Genomic DNA, 21395 nt, shown 5'->3' with positions numbered 1-21395 from the left:
TAGCTAACAGATCTCTGAATGCTGGGCACTCCACAGCTCTACTTATCTGTAGTGCTAAAGTGAACAAATAAATAGATTTTAAGTGATAGTCAAAACCTGTTGATGTGTAAATGTGCAAAGGAATCAAATGCTATGGGCAAAAGTATAGTATTTTTGTACAATCTCTTTGGTAGAATCAAACCACAAAGTAAAATAATTGTTACATATCAGAACACATGTTGAGGCAGCTGTGGACACAGAAGTAAACAAAAACCTAAAACTTATGTTGCTTTTTGGAAGTAAAAAATTATAATCTCCTGTTGGTTGTTTTATTGTATCTATGATTGGTATAAGCAGAAACTAAAATGGAAAAATCTAAGAAATGCTTTCTTTGTGATGCCTCCAATACTGAAGAATCCGGGAAAGAAATTTCTGCAAGAAATCTCTCTGAAATGGCACACTTTTGTTAATGTCATCAAAGCCTTAATTACAAGGATGATGTCTCCATTACTGGAAAGAACTTCGTATTGTACATCAACCATTTGGTTGAACAAGTTTTGTTGAGGAGTTACATGAACATAGTGCATCCTGGGAAATGTAACCTAACTATGACATCTGAGAGAGAAAGGGTAAGAGGAAATAAGAGACTTTAAGGATAGCTGCTGTGATGCACGGTAACATGGTAACATTTCAAGGGAAAAGAAATTACCGCTTAGCTAAGACAAAATTTGATTTTCTGATTCAACAAGCTAGGAGGAAATATTTTGATTTGGAAATGTCAAAACATTTCAATTTGATCAGATATACAAAAATTAAATTTGCTGAAGAAAATTTTCTTAACTATTTCCGTAGTCAATTTTTTTTTTATTGCAATTAGCTTTGATAAGTATGAGAGAGAATTCAAACTGCTAGAATTTCTCATGACATAGAATCAGTCTTTTTTACCAATATACATAATCATTAAAAGGTTTTTTGTATTTTAAAAGGTATTTTAATTAGGTTTATCTTCTTCATAAATCTATTTTCTTCATTCAGATACATTCTATCATCTTATTTTCATATTTTTGCTATAATTAGAAAAAAAAAAAAAAAAAGAAATTGAATCTAAGGAAACAAAAGACCTTACTTTAAACATGAGCATGACCTGATTTACCAGAATAATGCAAGTAAATGTAAAATTATTTTTAGAAAGGTATATGACAATTTTGGGTTCAACAAAGGAATAAAACTTTTGTTCTCCTGCCTGTAAAGGGAAGATGTCTAAATTGCACAATACTCTCATTTTCTCAAGAACTCATACCATTAAGCCTCTCAAGGTCTATACTGAAAGCATGCTGGAGTGATCATTTCTCCCAGCTATAATTCATGCATTGTACTCGTTCCTATGTAGACGTGGGAAGTTTAGTAGAATATATTGTTAGAGTCTGTAGCTGAGGGATTCTGCTTTTAAAACACTGTTAAAGAAAAAAACCCAATGAACTGGAAGAGTGACTTATCTCCAGTATATGCTCAGTCTTCTGCCTTCAGGGACTCACAGCAACCAAAGCAGAGCATTGTCTGGAGTGCAGTAAGGATCTGGGACTCTCACCTTTGGACCTTTGGCAATTTGCTCTGAGCTTTCTAAACCGTTTGCCTCAGCTGCTTGCTACAGACTATATAAATGGAGGTCCAAGTCAGAAGGCTCATTCTCCCTCTGAGGCGGTAGGGAAGAGGGGAGGGAAGGAAAAACAGAGGACAGGAAAGCAGCAAGAGGGTTCAGGGCTCACCATGGGCCCTGTGCAGCTCTTGCTGCTCTCGCTGCTGCTCAGCAGTGGTGTTCTCACACGTAAGTACTGCCTTTTATATCAGTGCTTTTTGCTGCTTTATTTATGAGCCAATTAAAAAACCCATAATGCAAAAATCAACAGGACAATGGCTTATAGAATTAGGGTAAGCGTGGCAAAGATGTCATCTCTTCCCTTTGTAGGAATGCGCAGTCATAGGAGGATCCCAATGTAGAAAAATTCACAAATGTCACCTGGTGTCTTTTGATCAGATTTAATGTAATTTGCAATTTGTAAGGAATTCACATAATTTGTTTTGGCCTAATTGTTTTTCTGTAATGCTCTCCTTTTAAACCCCCATGGAGATACTGTAGCTTGGAGATATCATACAGATTTATCCCAGCTGTTGCTAACCTATATAGCAGAAAATACGAAGGCGGAGAGCAATCAAGCAAAATGTGTTTGGCAGGCAACACTGACATTTGAAATACAATTTTGTGTTAAAGGGACATAGTCACCAGTAGGAGTAGTAAAAGAAGTAGACCAGTAGAGGTTTTTTTCCCAAGACCAGAAACAGCAGCCTGGATCAGTATGGTGCTGTGGATTGGGAGCTATCCTTGCTTCCCAAGAAGTGGCTTTTCAGAATACGACACTGTAGTGTTACTTAAGACTTCAGGAACCAATTACGCAGTTCTGGTTTTATATTTAGATCTAATTTGTCATAAATACACTTTTGTTGAGCTAACGTTCTGTTGTTGACTGATGTTACACAGTTTTTAAGGATGCGCTTTCTTCTAATGTTTATTATTAATGTTATTACTATTTTAATAATAATAGTAATATTACTGTTGCTATTACAGTAACTAGTGTTAAAATCTATTTCTGTAGAGTGGTCAACCTTAGAAAAAATTCCCAGAATGAAAACTTGGGAAGTCTGCAGAGAATATTGTGAAAAGTGCTGGTATTTATGTGTGATATGCCAAAGATTAACATAGTGTCAAATGAATGAAGCAAATTTACTACATTATATTTTATTTTCTTTTAAATAGAGTCACGTGGAACATAGCACATGATTCTACTTAATTTGAATAGACTTCCAGTCAGTGTTCTTTTCCTCCAGAGAATGAATTCTCAGTATTCAGAAAAGATTTAATAGCAGTGAATTGTAGTATTAATTGTCGAAGTTGTCCTTTTTAAAATGTACAAAAAGCAAGATATAGGCATTCATCCATTATGCAGTATTTGTGTGTGCTCAAATAGACTAAAATGTTGAAGTAAATCACGTTATATGGTATATTTCATCTGTCTACCTCTACATTTTGTGCCCATAGTTTATAAACTTTCTATTTCACAGAACATAGGGCTTTTAGAAATACTTGTTAACCTAGAAGCTGATCCTTCGCAGTTTACAGAAAAGTAATTTAATTCAGTGAGCTAAAGATCCAATTCTGAGGTCTTAGTTCACAATATCAAGGCAATTGCTGTAGCTCTCTTTAGATTTGATTCTGTACTGTCAATGTTAGTAGTAGCTTTGTTATTTACACCAGTGTGCCAAACTACATCAAAAGTTAGTATGAATTAGTAAGGTATGAATTAGTAAGGTCTTGCAATGATAATGTAGTATTTCCATTTGTATCTCCATAGCCCTTGTTTTATAGCTATAAATTGGTTTTCCAGCTTTTAATTCTTGTTTTTATTCTTTACAGAAGAAGAAACGCCTGAAAGTGGAAATCCAGGATGTTCAAGTAACTGATTTCTTGCATCTGCTTTTGTTATCTTATGTCATTGTAGTAACTGAATACATCTTTCAAAGCCTGACTTTTCCTATTCTGTAAATCTCTTTCTCTGTAATAACTAAAACAAAAGCGATGGCAATATTCTGAAGTCTTTATTGCCATTTATTTTAGGTTATTGCCATTTATTTTAGGTATTTAGTTATCCCTAAGTCTTGGCTCAAAGAATTTCAGAAGTTTCCTGAGATGAGAGAAGTTGAAGTCGAGTTTCTAAGCTTTTAAAAAGCTCCCATTAAGAAACTACTTTCAATTGCTTTGTTGATTTCTTAATTGTCAGGTGCAAATTCCTTAATCTAGAAATCCCCGTTTATCAGGTGTGAAGCTTTAGCAGTGAAGTTATGTACATTACACTTCACCGTAGGCTGAATCTCAGTTCTCTTTTACCCTTCGCAGTGACTGCTAAACCCACAGAGCTGCACTTGCGTATCTAACTAAATACCTGTAGAATAAATCATCAACTCTGTCAGCAAGGACAGCAATTTCTTTAAACAAGTCAAGACTCAGGAAATGCTGACTTTATGCCCTATCTTTATAATGAACTCGGACTGGCCCTGACTGCTTGGTTAGATACATAATGTTCCACCATAGGGTCAAAGTACCAAATGAGTTGTTTTGTTCTTTGTCCCTTTGGATTTTTTTTTTTTTCCCTTGTTGGATGCTTTAGCACCATCTCCAGGCAACTGGGTTTATTTCAGCTGCCTGAACCAATTCAAAGACTTCTGGGCTTCATTGCCAGTTTCTTGAGTATTTTTGATACAAAAAATTATTTGGTATTTGTATTTCTAATCCTATAATTTCCCTATTCCTTTTCCATTTATTTCTGTTCAAAAGCAGGAAATGAAGCAATAGTTAGCCTTTTGGCTTTAACATTGTAGATACTGGTGTTGAGAAAATTTCTGAGAATGTATAGTTAAGCAATGTTATAGTACAGGCTAACCAAAAGTGACAGGCATAGTGTTGATTTTTTTTTATAGAAGTTAATTTTAAGGTTAATTCAGTTTTGAAATGTTTGTAAGATGCTCATTACTGTATGATAGCTAGTGTTAATTATATTAATTCTGTTTAGCAATTACATGAAAGTAATCTCAGTTAAAACACCGTTGAAGTATGTAGAGCTTATAAAACTGACAGTCCAAGGAGGAAATACAGGATTTATAGTACTATTCTGTTCTCTAAGTATGCAATTTTGTGACATAAAAGGCAAGGTGGCATTGCCATTGGCCTCTGACATGATAAATATTTTATAAAAGAGTAAGCTACATTCATGGCAGGTATTGGCAGGCAAAACCATACAGATCTGATGGTAGACATATGAGTTTACACTGAGATGACTTTACCTTTTTCTTTTTTTCAATAAAAGTAGATTGGGATTCTGATCTGTTCAGACAGTCACAAATAACCACATGGGAAAATTTAGGAAATTGCTTGTCACTCAGCATCACAAGAACCTCACAGTCCCATGAGCGAGTTGCTCAGTCTAAACAGAGGGAACAGTAACTTCTCTAACACTCACTAACAGTAACTGCTGTAACACCGTCACTTAAAATGCCTGATCATCCTATGTTTAGTTTAAAATGATGCCTGCAATTTTAACGGAAGTGAATTGTAATTGAGGACATTGTTTGGCCTACATTTTGCATTCCAGACACCAAAAGAAGATCTCGTGTCCCTGTATATGACAATGACACAAAATATTTTTTTTTTTTTATTTCTGTCTCTAGTACCATGTTCATTCCTGCTTGTAGGGTTTAAAATTACAGATTTATTGCCTCTGGAAGCAACAGGAGCAGATTAAACACAGGTGAAACTCATCCCTTTGATGAAGCCCATTAAGGTTTGGGGCTTCCTTTGATAAAAAGAGAAACAACCCTAGAAATAATTTCTCCTGCCTTATTCTTACTCATAACTTAGAGCTTTTGCCTTGTTCTGAATGCTCTTCATATAACCAAAGCTTATCTCCATTAAGAAGAGACTACTCAAGTAAAATTTGCTGATTTAATAAGTGAATTAGAGAAGATCATGTTTCGGGAGAGTCTGGGGATGAAAGATACCCTGCAGATTCAGATGAAACAATATTGAGGAATGGTAGTTTTCGTGTTCTATCTCTTTGTGTGTTTATTTGCTTTCAGTTTCAGTCATGTAACTAAGATAAAGCAGCTCCTTGCATTTGAATTTTGACAGAAAAATCTGAGCTGAAATGAATAATTTTATTACCAATTTGAAAACTACCATTTAATTCGTTTATTTTAGAAGCAATAGGGTCATTTTTAAAACAGCTCCACATCTTAGATTTTCTCCTGGTTTTGCCGTTAATGTCAATGTGGCACGATTTGACGTCCAGGTGGGGTCATATTGTCAGATCTCATCAAACAGAGCAGTGGGCCCCAAAACTTATGCCTCCCCTCAAGTTTTGTCTTATTCTTCAGAAAGTATCCAGCTGACATGAAGGCATTACTCCTTTGTCTGAAAGCTATTCTGTAAAAGGAAATAGTGGGAGGGTCCTCATATTTCCTTTATATGTGGCATTCATTTTAGTTACACAACACTAAGCGTGTATTGTAAGTATTGTCATATGCATATCCTGCTCAAATCATAAAAACTCTTTTTTTCCCAATTGCAGAAGACGCAACCAGATTTAAACACCTCAGAAAATACGTTTACTCATATGAAGCAGAAACATCAAGTGGTATCACGGGAACAGCAGATTCTCGAAGTGGTTCAAAGATCACTTGCAAGGTAGGGAAAGAGGAGCAAATACAATTGATTTGGACTGTGTACTGAATAACATGGGAGCTGGCAGCTGGGGAGCATCCTTCAACGTTTTGCCAAACAAGATGCTTCTTTTGAAAGGCACAGGTTGAGAGTCCTGAAGAATAAGCCCTCCCTGTCCTAGACAGAAGGCACTGAGGATGGCAGAAGTCCTTCATACCACTGTGCCAGTGCATTTCAATCCTCATCTGGCTGTACTTTTACACAAGAGAGGGGAAAGACCTGGTAGTTCAGTTTTCCTCTGCTCCCAAGCTGAGTTTACCAATGTCCATCAAACAATTCTAGAAGTTTAACTAAAACAGCTCACTGATGCTAGGAAGACCACTTGATAGCCTGTTGATGGTAACAGTCAAGCCAGGATCAGGGCTGTAGGACGAAAAGGTCCCATAGACCATTAAACTACCCAATGTCCCTCCATCTGGACCAAAACCTTCCCATAATTTTTTTTCTGAAATGGAGTAGCTGTGGAAAATATTTTTTATTTAGCGCACACTGTTCTGACAGAGTCTAAACATTGATCAGTGTAATGATTCAAGTTTTCATACAGTTCTTCTAGTACTATACATTTTCAGAACCTTAGTCACTTGTTTACAATGTGTATAGTATACACCATGCCATTAGCCAAGCAAATACCTGCTTTCATATCTTCTCCCTTGTTCCCTTAAGCTATTTAGAGTACTTTGAAATCTTTCCAAAGAGCTGCTAGCAGGGTGATTCTGCCACTTTACAAAACCCAAGGAATACCATATTTTCAAAACTGTAACTGGATGATCCTGGAAACATGATAATGGAGAAAGGATAAACACATCATATTTGTGTTTTCAGGTTGAACTGGAGGTACCACAGCTGTGCCACTTCATCCTGAGGACAATGCATTGCTCCCTGAGGGAGACTTTTGGTGTTGACACTGAGGGAAGGGCTATGCTGAAAAAGTCAAAGAACTCTGAGGACTTTGCAAATGCCATGTCCAAGTAAGCAATATCAATTATCATCAATACTTGTAGCCTTGACATGGAACAGTCATGGAACATGTGTTTTTCCAGGCATAGAACAGGCTTCATGATGACACAGTAGATTTATAAGCTGGTTCCACAGCAAAACTCTCCCCGATATAACTTAGGGCTAACTTGGCACAGTTCTCAGTTGCTAGTAGGGTAGAGTGTTTCCATCCAGAATTTTCACCTGGCATGTCTTTGTCATTATATCATTTACATCAAGGAACTGTTGGATAGTCCCCTAAAAAATTGCTGCAAGTGGAATGTTCCTTCTTGTAAGCAAATTCTCAAACGGCTATCTACAGCCATTTCAAGATAATTTTCCTTTGCTGACATGGTACTAAGACTGTGCAATAGAAAGGCATTTCAGACTGAAGTCCAGGTTTCCTATCATTGTCTTTTGTGCAACTTATCTTTCCCCCACTTATCTGCTTTCGTAACTTATTGCTACTAGTCCCTCCACCCAGTCCTTGTCAGTGCACATTTTACTCGTGTACCTTCATGCTTGTTTCAATGCCTCAGTGTCCACTCCATCTTGTTTCATAAGCCATAGATCCCAAAACTTGAGACTGTGTTAAAATACGTTTTTAGGGGTTTATTTAAAGACTGCAACTAGTAGAGAACCCTTCCCATCATTTTGTAGCCTATTGCAGTAGTTAATAATTACCTCATTCTAAAAATTTACTTATCTCCTCTCTGAATTTGTGCAATTCCAACTTCCAGCCATTGCTCTTGATATTTGCTTGTCCTTAGATGACGTAGTCTGGTGATATCAGAATGTCCTTGGTTAGAATTTTGCTGCTTTAGTAGTAATATTCTGCAATAGGAACAACAGTGAATAGTAAATAATGATAGACCAAGATAAACACAATGCTTTAGCTATAGCCCAGCAGTTTATTGATAATGTTATTCACTGGGTGGCTTTAACATGATTTCATAATAACATTGGGGTTTTTTGGACAGACATGAGCTAAAATTCAGCATTCAGGATGGAACAAAAGTCAAGCTGTATCCAGAGAAGGATGAACCTCTGAATGTACTGAATCTCAAGAGGGGGATCATCTCAGCTCTACTTGTGCCAACAGAAACAGTAGAAAATGTTAAAACAATTTCCATGGTAGGTATTTTGAAAAGCATTCACCTTATTTCCTTAAATAGAAGAAACCTCACCTAGTAGAGTTACTCCTGAACACAATTTTCAAAAGACCTGGAAATTCAGGTGACAAAGGGTGCCTTTCAACTGGATCAGAAAATGTGGGACAACATGAACAAAGTCACTGACTTATTTCTTCTTTCCAGGATACTGTATATGGAAAGTGTGACAGTGAAGTTGAATTCAAATCTAGAAAAGGAAATGTTGCAGAAGATATTTCAATTAACAGGGACCTGAAAGCCTGTGACAACTTCAGCCCCATCAGAGACTATGTCAGCCCTATTGCCATTGTAAAGGGACTAGTAAGTATACTATTAAAAATTCTATGATACAACATCCTTCACTAAATCACTTAACTACTACAACATGTAAATTTTGTATTTATCTTCTAAAATCTTAAATGGGTGTTCTGCACCCTTGCATTATATCAGACTGGTTTTGTTGGCAGTCAATAGAGAAAAACAAATGCAGAGAAAGAGTGTAATTACCTTCTTTGATATTCTTCTCATGAATTTTTAAAGGAGAGCTTTTCATATATGGAGTTGGTACAATTGATTGCGTGGTAACCTATCAGATCATATCCAGATTTTTAGTTTTGTGGGTCAAAATTTTCAACATTCCCATTTCATGTAAAAAAAAAAAACCACCAAAATCCAGATGTGTATGTGATGTGCAGGAGGAGAGGGTTCTAAATGCTCCGAAGTAAATGGTTTGACATTCTGTTGAGGCTACTTGTGAATCCACAATGATCAAGTGCAGTTGTTTGCATGAATATTGGCAGATTTCTTCCTGGTATCATGGCATCTGTACTTTTGAGTGGTTTCCCTCAAAAAAAAAAAAAAATCAAGATTTCATATCATGTTAAAAAACCACCTTTTATAATTTCTTCCACTTCTACAGCTTGTAGTATAAATCTTTAAAATGTGTGTAATAAAAGTGAAATTAAAAAGAGCATCAGCTCTTCTGAGGAGCCTGAACTACTCTAAAAATTACAAACTGGTTTCTATGAAGGAGTCCTTTGTTGTAGGCAGCAGGGGATCAGTTATGAAGTAACTACTAAGCCAAACACCTCAGTAAGGCCTGAGGGAAAATTTCAGTGAGATTTTTCACCTGAGAAGAGACTTAAGACTAAAGATTGGTGCTGGCACAATTTTGTCTTTGTGTGAGAATGATTCCAGTTATGCACCCTTGTTTCCAATATGCTGTAACTGTTAATATTATGGGAAAACTGTGATAGCCTTTAAAACTATGTTTGTTTCCTATACAAATCAGTAAAATGACTGCCAAACTATTTTACAGAACATCCCGTTATCTACCCTTCTAAGAAGCACTCAATTCTGCCATTACAATATTGATGCAAAGAAAAGGCACATAAGAGATGCTGTCTGCAGTGAAAAACACTTGTTTCTGCCTTCCTCATACAAGTAGGTTGATCACTATTTATCAATATCCTTTCTTTACAAATATTCGTTTTGAATGGTGATGTATCACTTTCTGCCCTGACTTCATCCCTAAATATGCATTTTGTTCTCAAGGAGGCAGAAGGCATGGCAAGACACCTCAAAGGTACTTAAACTCAACTAAAGCACTACATTTTTCTTTGTTTGCCAGAAATCGCTATGGTGTCATGACAGAGGTCAACCAGACACTGAAGCTTGAAGATACCCCAAAGATCAATAACAGAAATTTTGATGGAGGTATAGCTGAAATTCTCAATAATACAAATACAGGGACAAAATACAAATACAGGTCAAATACAGGATCAACATTTTTTTTTTTAAACAGTGAACTCATTAAACCAAACAATTGAACCAAACCAACCATTGAACCAAAACAATTCATAATTTTTAATGAAATTTGATCAATTTAGTCAGGAAAAAACTTGGGGTATAAAATGGAAAAACCTGAAAAGTTTAAAATCACTCTATAATTTTAAATTATCTTTGTCTTTTCATTTTAATTTTGAAATAATTCTTTATAATTAAAAAGTTATAATTCACTTGGAAAGTAATTTTAATCTTATTGGAAATGAGTTTAATGATCCCTTTTTAGCTAACCATAATTTCATATGCAACTTTTAGCTTCAGCTCCAAATTTAAACAGTCCATGATTACTATACATTTGGTTCTGAAATGCACTACTTTGAGATGTAGTTGTTATTCCTAGTCATAACATATTTCTCCTAAGATATATTAAATAAAAGTTGAAAAAGCAACTGTGCTAATATAAAAGGTGGTAAGGAGTCATCTTCATAAAAATTTAAAAGAATTTATGCAAATAGATATTATTATTAATTTGTGGGGGGAGAATTACATTTAAATTCCATTATTTTTAGAAACTATTCAGCTGTTAAGCTTCAACAATTTTGATATAAAACAGCCCACAGATTTTATATTTTTACTGAATGTATGACAGAAGGTAAAAATTAACATAGCTCCTTGATAATGACATAAAGAATGCAATTTCTTTTTAATTGCTAGATGAACTGGAGGAGAAAGGACTTGCACTGGAAAGTATGGATGCCAAATTTCCTAGGCAGGGGGATGCTGTTCTGAAAATTCTTCAGGACCTGCAGAAACTTACAGCCTCCCAGCAGAACCAGCAGAGAGCAAGACTCTTCTACAAATTTGTTTCTGGACTTAGAAGTTTACATAACGCCACTCTTGGCTCTCTTGTACCAAAGATGATGGAAACTTCAAGGTATGTTACAACAGCTCATTGTAAAAGTGCACCACGTGTCAATGCCATAGCAAATCCATTCTAAAGTCGATGATTCACTGCAAGTGGTTTTAAATAAGAGATTAATTAGATGTAAAGAATGTCTTTCGGAAAAATAAGTAACATCAGAATTATCTAGAGAGAGAAATAAGGAAGAGAGACTAAAGCCTGTGGATTTCACATTTTTTCATCAGAAACAATCAGTTGGTAATTGGAACTTGAACATTAAATATATGACAACAGTGTAAGAATTCAAATAGATCTGAAAGTTCTAGCCTTGTATGAAGAACTAATATTGTTTTGGTCATTCCCCCATCAAATCTTCCAAACTTATTGGAGAAACTGAACTATAAATTAGAGTGTAACATCCCCCTACAGGGTTTGCTCTCCCCACCATCATCCCAAGCGTGTATGCCAGGCACAATCCTGTGGATCTGTTGTTATAGCCAAATATCTTTCATGCAGTTTTGCTCAAGGACAATGACTGTAGTTCCGAATTCCCAAGTATGACTTACAGCAAAGAACACAGTTTTGAAAGTGTGATTTTCGGAGCCATGGGAGGGCACAATGCCCTCCACTCCCCACCCTTACTCTTCTGTCCTAGGTGACTTGAGTCAGTTTACACATACTTTGTCCTCAGACTGTAGAGGGATTAGAGCCTCAGTATGGTTCAATATATTATATGATAATACTTAAAGTTGTGGGACAGTCAGTTGTGGAGATAAAAATAAGGTATGTCTGTATAATGATAGTATTGATAATACTTTCTTCTTGTTCATAGCTAATCATGTTATTAGCATAACATGTAAAACTAAAAGAAGCTTCTTTTTGATAAGCAATGGTGTGATTTTCTTCCAGTCACACATAAGCATACGCCATTTACATTAAAAGAACTGTCAAATGTTTGTTTCAAACATGCAGCAATACCTGCAAGCAGGGAATTAATTAATCAAAGTAATCTCTTTTCCTTTCAGTTCCATCACAGTTCAGGCCCTGACTCAGTGTGGAACTCCGGAGTGCTATGGTGCAGTCCTTCAAATACTGAGAACTGGAAACGTGAATCCACTTGTGGTAGACCTGGTCACATATACCCTGGGACTCTTGCCTTCTCCAACACCGAAAAGAATACGGGAAATTCTTAACATGGCCCAGTATCAGCCAAGTAGAGCTTCTTTTTATGGCTTGAGTCATTCTGTTACTAAGTAAGCAATGATGACATGTAATTGTACAAAATAACCTCAAAAAAAACATTACAATGCTTAGAGTAAAACCTAGGAGTAGTCACTTCTTGAGGATTTTCTTGTTGTTCTCATGAATTTGCTCTTTGAATAAAAAAAAAATAGACATTTCCCATTTTCTCCTTTTGTTTCTGTGTTTTTCTCTTTAGGTTCTACAATGAGAAGATGACTGTGACAGAGGAAATAACAGATGTTGCAGACTTCATGGTGTCACTGCTTGGCACCGATTGCTCTGGGGAAGATGAACTCACGTACCTCGCACTTCGGGTATTTTTATTTCCTTCTTTCCTTATGCAGGCTATTATTTTAAATTGTAGTGCATATATTACTCTAGTTCTCTTGTTGGAGAATAAATGTTTATCATCTTTCTGTGTTTTCATCACTGACAGGCTATTGGAAACATGGGTGCAGTAATGGAGAAAGCTAAACCCAACCTGAAATCTTTCCTTAAGACATGTATCAGAAGTGAAGCTGCATCACTTTCAGTTCAGAAAGCCGCCATCCAGGCATTCAGGAAAATGACCATTACTGAAGAGGTAAATTGGGTTACAAGAACCAGGATAAACTGTCTTCAGGTCACCTCGACTGTTCACAGAAGTTATTGAATAGACAAAAACATTCTCATTATTTCATAGTTTTGCTGTCTCCCTTTTAGCTGTCTTAGCTCTTTTAGAATTCCTTTAGTTAGTTTTGTGTCCATCCACATGCTTGAGAAGTTCTTCAGACTTCTGACTTAGTGGGTGTTGCTCCTTTGAGATGTCGTTGCTTTTTATAGGTAGCCTCCATTTAAATAGGAAGTTAGGATCTGTTCCTGTGTCTTAAATGGAGTTCTACTTAGTTAAAGGTGGGTTTAACTGACAAATTGCTACAGCTTTAAGTGGATTTAACTAAGAAAAAATCAGGTCCCTATTTTATACTGGCATTTTCTTGTCATTGTTATTAATAGTACTGGTTAGATTTATGTTTACATTACAGTGACATTTAAGCACCGCCTACAGAATGGGTGTCATTATACAGAGCACTTCAGATTAGTACAGTGAAACAGTTTCAATATCTCTAAGTTTCTAATCTAAGAAACATGCTTTTGTTTCCAGACAATGCTTAACGAGTCTGGGAGCCTGGAAAAACGTGGAGCTCCTCAGATTCAGTTTAATTTAAAGCATTTAATTTTTTAATTATTATTTATTTTCAAACAATGTTTAATTTTTCTGCAGCAGCAGATTTTTATCACCTTCTTTTCTTAAACTGAATGATCTTTTTCCCAAAATTTGAGAATTTGTCTGCAAACCCGGACACTTCTGATTCCCAACAATTAAAACTCAGTAAACAAAAAAGTAACCTGTCAGATACAGGAAATCCATTTTAATAAAACCATCATTCCATAATTTCTATGATATTTTCTATGAAAAGAAGCTTTATGAAAATATCTTCAATGAAACATTTTTGGTCAGTTATAGAAATAAGGTATAGAAATAGTTCCATAGTCCTGAAAAAAATGACATACTGGAAATTATTTCACGCTGTATATTACCAAAAGAGTTTAACAGTATCATCTACTCACCAGCTCATCAGCGCAAACCTTTCTCTAATTATATAGGATCGTTCAGCACTTCTGAAAGCTTTCCAAGAAGGAGATGCACCTACAGACAAACGTCTAGCGGCATATCTCATACTGATGAAAAATCCTTCCCCAAGTGATCTCGCAAAGATTTTGAGAGTCCTCACAAAGGAGAAGAACGAGCAAGTGAAAAGCTTTATTGCCTCACACATTGCCAACATCCTAGACTCTGAAGAAGTAGGCATTGAAGAGTAAGTAGAATTTAGTTATATACTGGTCTCCTAGTAAGAACAAAGTTCTGACGATAATTTCAGTGGTAGCTATTTAGCACTGCATTTTCTGCTTGATTTTTTGACAGCATATTTGTTTTCTTTGTTTGAGCAAGCGCATCAGCTGAGTAAATCTGTGGCTTTGTCAGAGCAGAGCCAGCTTACAGTCTTGCCCATAAGTCTTATTTTTACTGCTAATATGTGCAGAGAGCTAGCCATTTACAATCACTTCAGTTGTATGAATGTCTGGAAGTGACACCAAAAATCCCTCAACTGAGACTAAATGTGTTTTTGGAATTCATACTAATCCCGTTTGTATTGCTATCCTCTTTCCTAGTCTAAAAAGCCGAGTTGAAGAAGCTCTGAAAGGAAACCAGGTTCCAACAGCCAAAGATTTCAGAAAATTCTCACAAAATTATCAGGTCTCCAAAAGAGTTTCTGTACCTGGAGTTGATCCCATCTCTGCCAAAGTAGAGGGAAATGTGGTATTTGATCCAAGCAGCTATGTTCCTAAAGAGACTATGCTAAAAACCACCCTGAATGTGTATGGATTTGGCCCAAGCGATATCTTTGAGGTACAAAAATTATCAAAAACTTTTGCTAGTATTCAGCTGTTTTCTCTCTCCTTTCTGTTTGCTTATAACAACTTTCTCTGAATAATGTATTGTTTTTACAAGCTTTGGGAGAAATCTAAAGATCACTATGCTTACAAGGGGACTTTCATTTGATCTCAATGGGCTTTAGAGCAAGCCATCCGTTACGTGATGTCACTTGCCACTGACTGGATGGACAACACTGTTGGAGTTATTAAAGGCCTCAGCTAGGGTAAAATGAACCCATCTGTAACAAATTGACTTCATGCTAATGAATCATTAGTGGCACACTGAAGTAGTCATAGTAGATTTTAAGTGAGATATGGCTGATGTGTAGGTTTTTTGTTGGACCTCACCACAGAGATAAAACCAATCGTAAGACCTAGTATTATTCTGTGTCTTCCCTTAAGAATCATAGACTTGTAGGATAAACTTTAAATGTATTGTTTGTTCCCTGGGAAGTCTGTCTGTTGCAAAGCTCCAAAGAATTGGGGAAACTGTCTCAGTTATTGCATTGTCCTGTTCATTTCAGCTTGGCTTGGATGGAAAGGGGTTTGAACCAACACTGGAAGCTTTGTTTGGAGAGAAGGGTTTTTTCCCGGATACCGCAAGCAAGGCCTTGTACTGGATTGACGGCAGAGTGCCAGAGCAGGTTTCCAAGGCGCTTTTTGACTACTTTGGTTACTCTCCGGATGACAAGCAGGATCAGGTACAGCATAAAAACATTCTCTGCACAGCACAGGATTCCTATCTTTACACAATAATTACAGCACCTCCCTCTTTATTGTATATAAGCCTTCTCCTCTCCTAAGCTAAAACAGAAATCCCTAATGCTATTACTGGTTTAGATTTCTCAGAGAAATTTTCTTAGATTTCTCAACCTTAACAGATTTCTCATAAATCTGTTTTACTACTTCCTGACTGAATTTTCAGGATCTCATGAAAGGAGTAATGCTTAACCTTGAAAAATTGATAAAAGAATTGAGCAAGAAGGAAGCTCCTGAAGGAAGAGCATATCTGAGAATCCTGGGAGAAGAACTTGGGTACATGAAACTCAACGATTTCAAGTTGCTAGGAAGCATGATTTTAAAGAGCATTAAAACTCTTCAGACTGTTCCTGAAATGGTATGTTTCTGATGCAACAATATGTATTATTAATTTATGTTTTTTCAAAAAGATTTTTTTAAGATTTGTGTTGTTTTTTTCGATGATGTAAAGAATGGATATTTGATAACAGCATGAAAATAAAATTATTTAAAATAAAATATCCAGATTATTCTGAAGGACTATGCAAAACTAATGAAGACTACTGTATAGCCAAGCAGGGTCCTCCTGGAAGATGGGTGAGGGGAAAGAAAAAGGAAAAGCTCAGATCTTATTGTACGATTGAGATATTTACTGGAACTATGCCCAAAATCTTGGTGTTGCCCGTTATGTTGTACTCCTAAATTTCTAATTATTAAAATGTATGTTAAGCAATAATTCATCATGTTTAAAAGAAAGGAAGATGTAGTACAGTTTAGGAATATTTGGTAAAATCCTTCTGTTCCATGTTATATAAACCAATTTACCTTCGTATGTGTGTGTCAAGGTAGACGATCTGTGTGTATCAAGGCAGGTGATAAAATCTAGTATTTGTTTTACACTGAGATTTTGATAAACAGTCTTTAATACATTTTTTGAAGCAAGGAATCTGTAGAAATTAGTTTCTGTACTCTGTATAGATTTAATTTTTTGATTATACAGTTACAATCATTCCATGATCAATTTTTAAAGTACGAAATGTATGTATTCCAAAGTGTAGATTTATTAGTGTTCATTTCCTTGTTTGATTCACAGATTGCACAAGCCATTTCAAAAGGTGTTGACAGGGATTTATTTGTCCACTACATGTTCATGGACAATGAGTTTGAGCTTCCAACTGGAGCAGGTTTGCAACTGAAGTTTGCCTTGTCTGGAATAGCAACACCCGGGGCCAAAGTCGCTGTGAAGCTGCATCAAAAAAGCGTAAGCATCAAAACAGCTTTCTTTATTTTGTCTACTGCTATTACTCTACAATCTCATTTAGAGATAAAAATGTAACACCAGAAGAATTTTAAAGACTACAAAATACTCTTGAAATGAAAAAAACAACTTACTGGAGGTCTCCAGTTAATTTGTGGATCACATTTACATTAAAGTAAGAAGTAATACAAATTAAGTATGAGACATAATAAAATTTATGAATTAAAAGTGTTTGAATAACTTTCAAAAATAATCCTTTAAATATCTCTTTATTTCTCTCTTCCTGCTCTCAAATGAGAATAGTGCAAAAGCTACAGCGTGTGAATTTCCTGTTCAAATGAAACAGTTAATAAAAAATTTTTATGTTGCCAATTAAAAGTGAAAATGTTTATTTTCAATTAAAAGAAATATTGACAATTGAGTTAAATGAAACATTTATTGATCTGAAAGGAAACATTTGAAAATTGTAACAATTAAAGAACACATAACACAAAATTAATTATCCGGTTAAAATTAAAAAAAAATCAAATTAAATATTTCCTTTTTTTTTTCCAGTTTTAATAACTATTTTTCTCCAATTTAGTCAATATTGTATATAAATTTCTCAATAGTTTCAGATCATCTAAACTTTTAATTTTCCACCATATGCCCTATATAAGTAAAAATAAAAAAAGTCCTCAAATTTAGTACTGGTTGCCTTTTAGTTACCTTTGGAATCTTTTCCAGAATTTTGTATTCTCTCCCTACTGTAATGGCCAAACCAAAAGCTTGAAAATAAGCTGTTTTCTGTTTAGAGAAATTCAAGTCTTGGATTCATTTCTTTTTTGTCAAATAGTTTACTCATTGTTTTTGAAAATTGCTATTTTATTTTTTTACAATGGAAAACTGGCTCTTGTCTTCAGATTTAAAAATATATGCAAGTAGCTTCATGTACAAAATCTTTCTGAAGCATGAGTATTTTTACATGAAAGTAGGTAAGGTTCCTTGGTGTTATCATCTTGCTGTATTTGTTACATTACAGTTACCACTTATGTGGTCCCTCTGTTTCTGTGACTTGGGAATCAAATTTTTTGAATAGCAAAACCAGTTATATAAAACCTACTTCTAGATTATCAAGAATATTACATTTGTTTTATAAAACCAGGAAGAAGTGTATTGGACAAATAAATACAACATTTTGTTTTTATTAAATAGATGCAAGCAGAACTCATTGCCAAACCTTCAGTAGCGATAGAGTTTGTAACACACCTGGGAATAAACATGCCTGAATTTGCTAGAAGTGGCGTGGAGATGAATTCCAATATATTCCATGAGTCTGGAATTGAAGCACATGTTAGTGTGAAAGCTGGACAGCTGAAATTCAGCATCCCTGCTCCGAAGACTCCAACAAAGCTCCTCAGTATCAGGTAATGAAAACTGAATGAAAACTTTCAATGCTACTTTCTTTCCTTTTCTTGTTTTTTATTGTGATGGAATTGAGAGGCTAGGGCAGCCATGGAAAAATTTTCAGTTCAGAAAAATCCCAAACATTGTAAAACTGGGATAACTTCTTTTGTAAGATAAACAAATAGCCCAGATAAGTGGCAACTGGGAGTCAAGGCTTACAGATTCTCTAATTTGTCACTATTTTCTGAAATTTTCAACAAGACTCTTAACATTTCATTATTTTGTTTTCTTTCACATAAAAGTATTATAATGGCAATGTGTATTTTTAGATTTAATTTACATGAACTACTTACATTAATTTTGGAGAGGGTAAATGGCTCAGTAGACAGAATTATAATTATCAGTAATAATAGTTATAATAATAAACCACTTGATCATTTAACCACCAAATATTATTTCATTAAGGCCCTACCTTAATAAGTGATTTTTATTCAGAAAGTAAACTTTTCTGAAAAATGTCTGAACACCTGTCCTGGGAATAAATGGCTCGCTTTTCTGTTCCAGCAATACGCTACATCTGGTGTCTCCAGCCAAAACTGAAGAGATTCCACCTCTGATTGAGAACCGAGAAACCTGGACTTCCTGCAAGCCTTTCTTTGCTGGTCTAAATCTCTGCAGCAAATTATTGTACTCTAATGCCAGTGCCACAGAGGCAGCTCCATATTATCCCCTGACTGGAGAATCCAAGTAAGTCCTACTAGCTTTAACTATGTTTATTTTGTGTTAACTAGCCTTCCCTCTTAGGGCTTAGTATCTACGCTACCCTCTCACATAAAGCTTACCTTTAAAAATCTTTAAAAACAAATTAGCAGGAGCAGCTCAAAAAGAGAGCTATTGAGAACTGTATGATTTCTTCTATTTGTGGTCATGGACAAAATAGTTATTTACAAACATTTTCTTACTCTTTCTTTAGATTTGAAGTTGAAATAGAGTCCACAGGTGATGTGAAGGAGTACTCTGCAAGTGCAAACTATGACCTGAAAAGAGAGGGAAATGACCTGATAGACACCTTAAAGTTTGCTATCCAGGCAGAAGGTAAGAATCTGAAAAAGAAATATTGTTTATCTCAATTTTGAGCTGTCATTTAATGGGAAAAAGATTTGTAAGAATAAATCATAATAGAATTCTTTATAGTATAGAATAGAATACTATTTTCACACTTTAACTTGCATTTAATTTCATATATGCAATCACAGTGCAAGATTTTCATTATGAGAGGCTGATTATTTTATCCAAAAATTATTTATCCATGGTTTAAATAAAAGTGTGATGTTGGTGAATGGAAGCAAGGAAGGAGAGAATTTAATGGGTTTTATATAAGCAAAAGAGAAATACCATTTCTGATGAAATAAGGAAGTAAAGCATAGAAATTGAGAAATTATTGCTACATAAACAGCAATTTTTTCAAAGGGAGAATCTGTGGGATGGCAAGTTTACATAACAAAAGTAGTGATGGGATTAATGGATCAGCCCATGGTTGGTTTAGAAGATGAGGAGAAAAAAAGATGACCCAGTTTTTGATTTAGACTCATCAAAGGTGGCGTTAGATCTTCAGGTTTATTTTCCTCTTAAGAAAAGTCCAAACAGATTCTATACTTGCGAATAATCAAAATACATTACATTTTCCAGGTGTAAAGCAACATGAGGCCACACTGACCTTCAGGTACAACAGAGACAGAAAGATTTTGACCAGTGATGTCCACATTCCAGATATCGATGTTGACTTTGGTACAAACTTCAGAATTACTGATGAATCCATTTCTGGGAAGAAAGCATATACTTTTGTCTTAGACTTTAACAACAAGAAGGTTTCTGAAGTTACTCTTACTGGCCAGATAAGGTAACTCAGAAAAACACTTAAGCTTTTACAGATACCTTTGAATAAGATAGCTGAATGTTTTATTGAAGGTAGAACATTTTGGGAAATTTTATCCCATTGTGGAGCAATTGCTTATATAGAGAGACGTAAAAACTTGTCATTCAAACCCTTCTAAAAACCCTTGAATATTTCATTTGTGATCCAGCACGTATACATCAAATAAATACATTCAATACACCAACTGATTTTTCCTACTATATGTGTATATATAATTTGTATTACAACTTCCTTGAGCTAATTCTTCCATGTTTGCACACACATGACTACAAGAATGACATTGTACTAGTGTTATTGCAGGTGTGATAATCCAAGGATATAAACAAGGCAAGGTTTGTTCAGAGAGGTATTATCATTTACTGGTTATGTTCGGCTCTAAAAAAAGTTATTACATCTCCCCATGAAGAAATCTAATGGCACTCAATAAGCAACAAAACCAAAAATAACTGAGAGCTTCCTGTAAAAATTCCCACGCTTCACGATGAGAATATTTCCGGGAACATCTACAGGGGAGCTAACAAAAATGTTCAGCCTGCCAGGGTTTCTAAAATTGTCTGCCTCACAAGCCCATAGTGAAATGAGCTGATCACATTCTTTAATAAACCTCAATCTTCCATGGAATTCTGTGATCTTGATGGTGCCCCAGGGAGTCTTTGTCTTTGCTGTTCATGCAGAATTGCCTCTGATATCAGTGGGAGCTTTGGACAGATGTCAGGGACCTCAATTCCCTTTCATTTGCACTAACATAATATTAGAAGTTTGCTCAAGTCAACAAAGTTACAGAGATATAAAATAAATGTGAATAAAGGAAAATGAAGCCCAGTGGCATAATATATTTTGTCAAGTGTTTTGTTTCTATGTGATTCACAGCCACAGTCTGTATCCTTTAGTAGTGAATTCAGTTTGAGTAAGGAGTTCAGAATTTGGTTCAGGTACAACTTTACCAAGAGAGGAACATATTTCTATCTATTTCAATATTATTATGGAATTAATACGGACTTATTATTCTGTGTATCTGCACAGTACTGTTGTGTGTATCTGCACATTTACTGTAGGTCTCCCAAAGAAACTAGCAGAAGCTGAAAACATTCATTGAAGTGGAACAGAGTTTACAAGTTTGATTCAATCTATTTTTTTATAACATCTATTATACCTTTACTATTGATTTAGATGCTGAAATTGTTCGTGAAATGCAAGTGAAAAATTAGTGGAATGTTTTATATTCACATTTACTTTTTGCT

General features: G+C 35.3%; 1 protein-coding gene across 1 annotated transcript in view; it reads left to right on the top strand.

Moving 5' to 3' along the window:
* Positions 1–1746: 1746 nt before the first annotated feature.
* The window catches only part of APOB (apolipoprotein B), a 36780-nt gene continuing 17131 nt past the window's right edge, over positions 1747–21395 (top strand). Inside the window, exons 1-21 of the mRNA XM_074153297.1 lie at positions 1747–1804; positions 3449–3487; positions 6156–6271; positions 7130–7275; positions 8263–8416; positions 8599–8754; positions 9752–9876; positions 10064–10149; positions 10933–11152; positions 12145–12372; positions 12558–12675; positions 12798–12944; positions 14006–14217; positions 14573–14810; positions 15361–15537; positions 15762–15953; positions 16668–16835; positions 18027–18238; positions 18783–18965; positions 19192–19313; positions 19908–20118. Of these exons, the coding sequence (XP_074009398.1) occupies positions 1747–1804; positions 3449–3487; positions 6156–6271; positions 7130–7275; positions 8263–8416; positions 8599–8754; positions 9752–9876; positions 10064–10149; positions 10933–11152; positions 12145–12372; positions 12558–12675; positions 12798–12944; positions 14006–14217; positions 14573–14810; positions 15361–15537; positions 15762–15953; positions 16668–16835; positions 18027–18238; positions 18783–18965; positions 19192–19313; positions 19908–20118 (3308 nt within the window). The remainder of the gene's footprint in view (positions 1805–3448; positions 3488–6155; positions 6272–7129; positions 7276–8262; positions 8417–8598; positions 8755–9751; positions 9877–10063; positions 10150–10932; positions 11153–12144; positions 12373–12557; positions 12676–12797; positions 12945–14005; positions 14218–14572; positions 14811–15360; positions 15538–15761; positions 15954–16667; positions 16836–18026; positions 18239–18782; positions 18966–19191; positions 19314–19907; positions 20119–21395) is intronic.

Source organism: Numenius arquata, chromosome 9, assembly GCF_964106895.1.
Source record: "Numenius arquata chromosome 9, bNumArq3.hap1.1, whole genome shotgun sequence".
Lineage (NCBI taxonomy): Eukaryota > Metazoa > Chordata > Aves > Charadriiformes > Scolopacidae > Numenius > Numenius arquata.
Note: the sequence above shows the minus strand (reverse complement) of the source record. Positions and strands in the feature narration are given on the sequence as shown.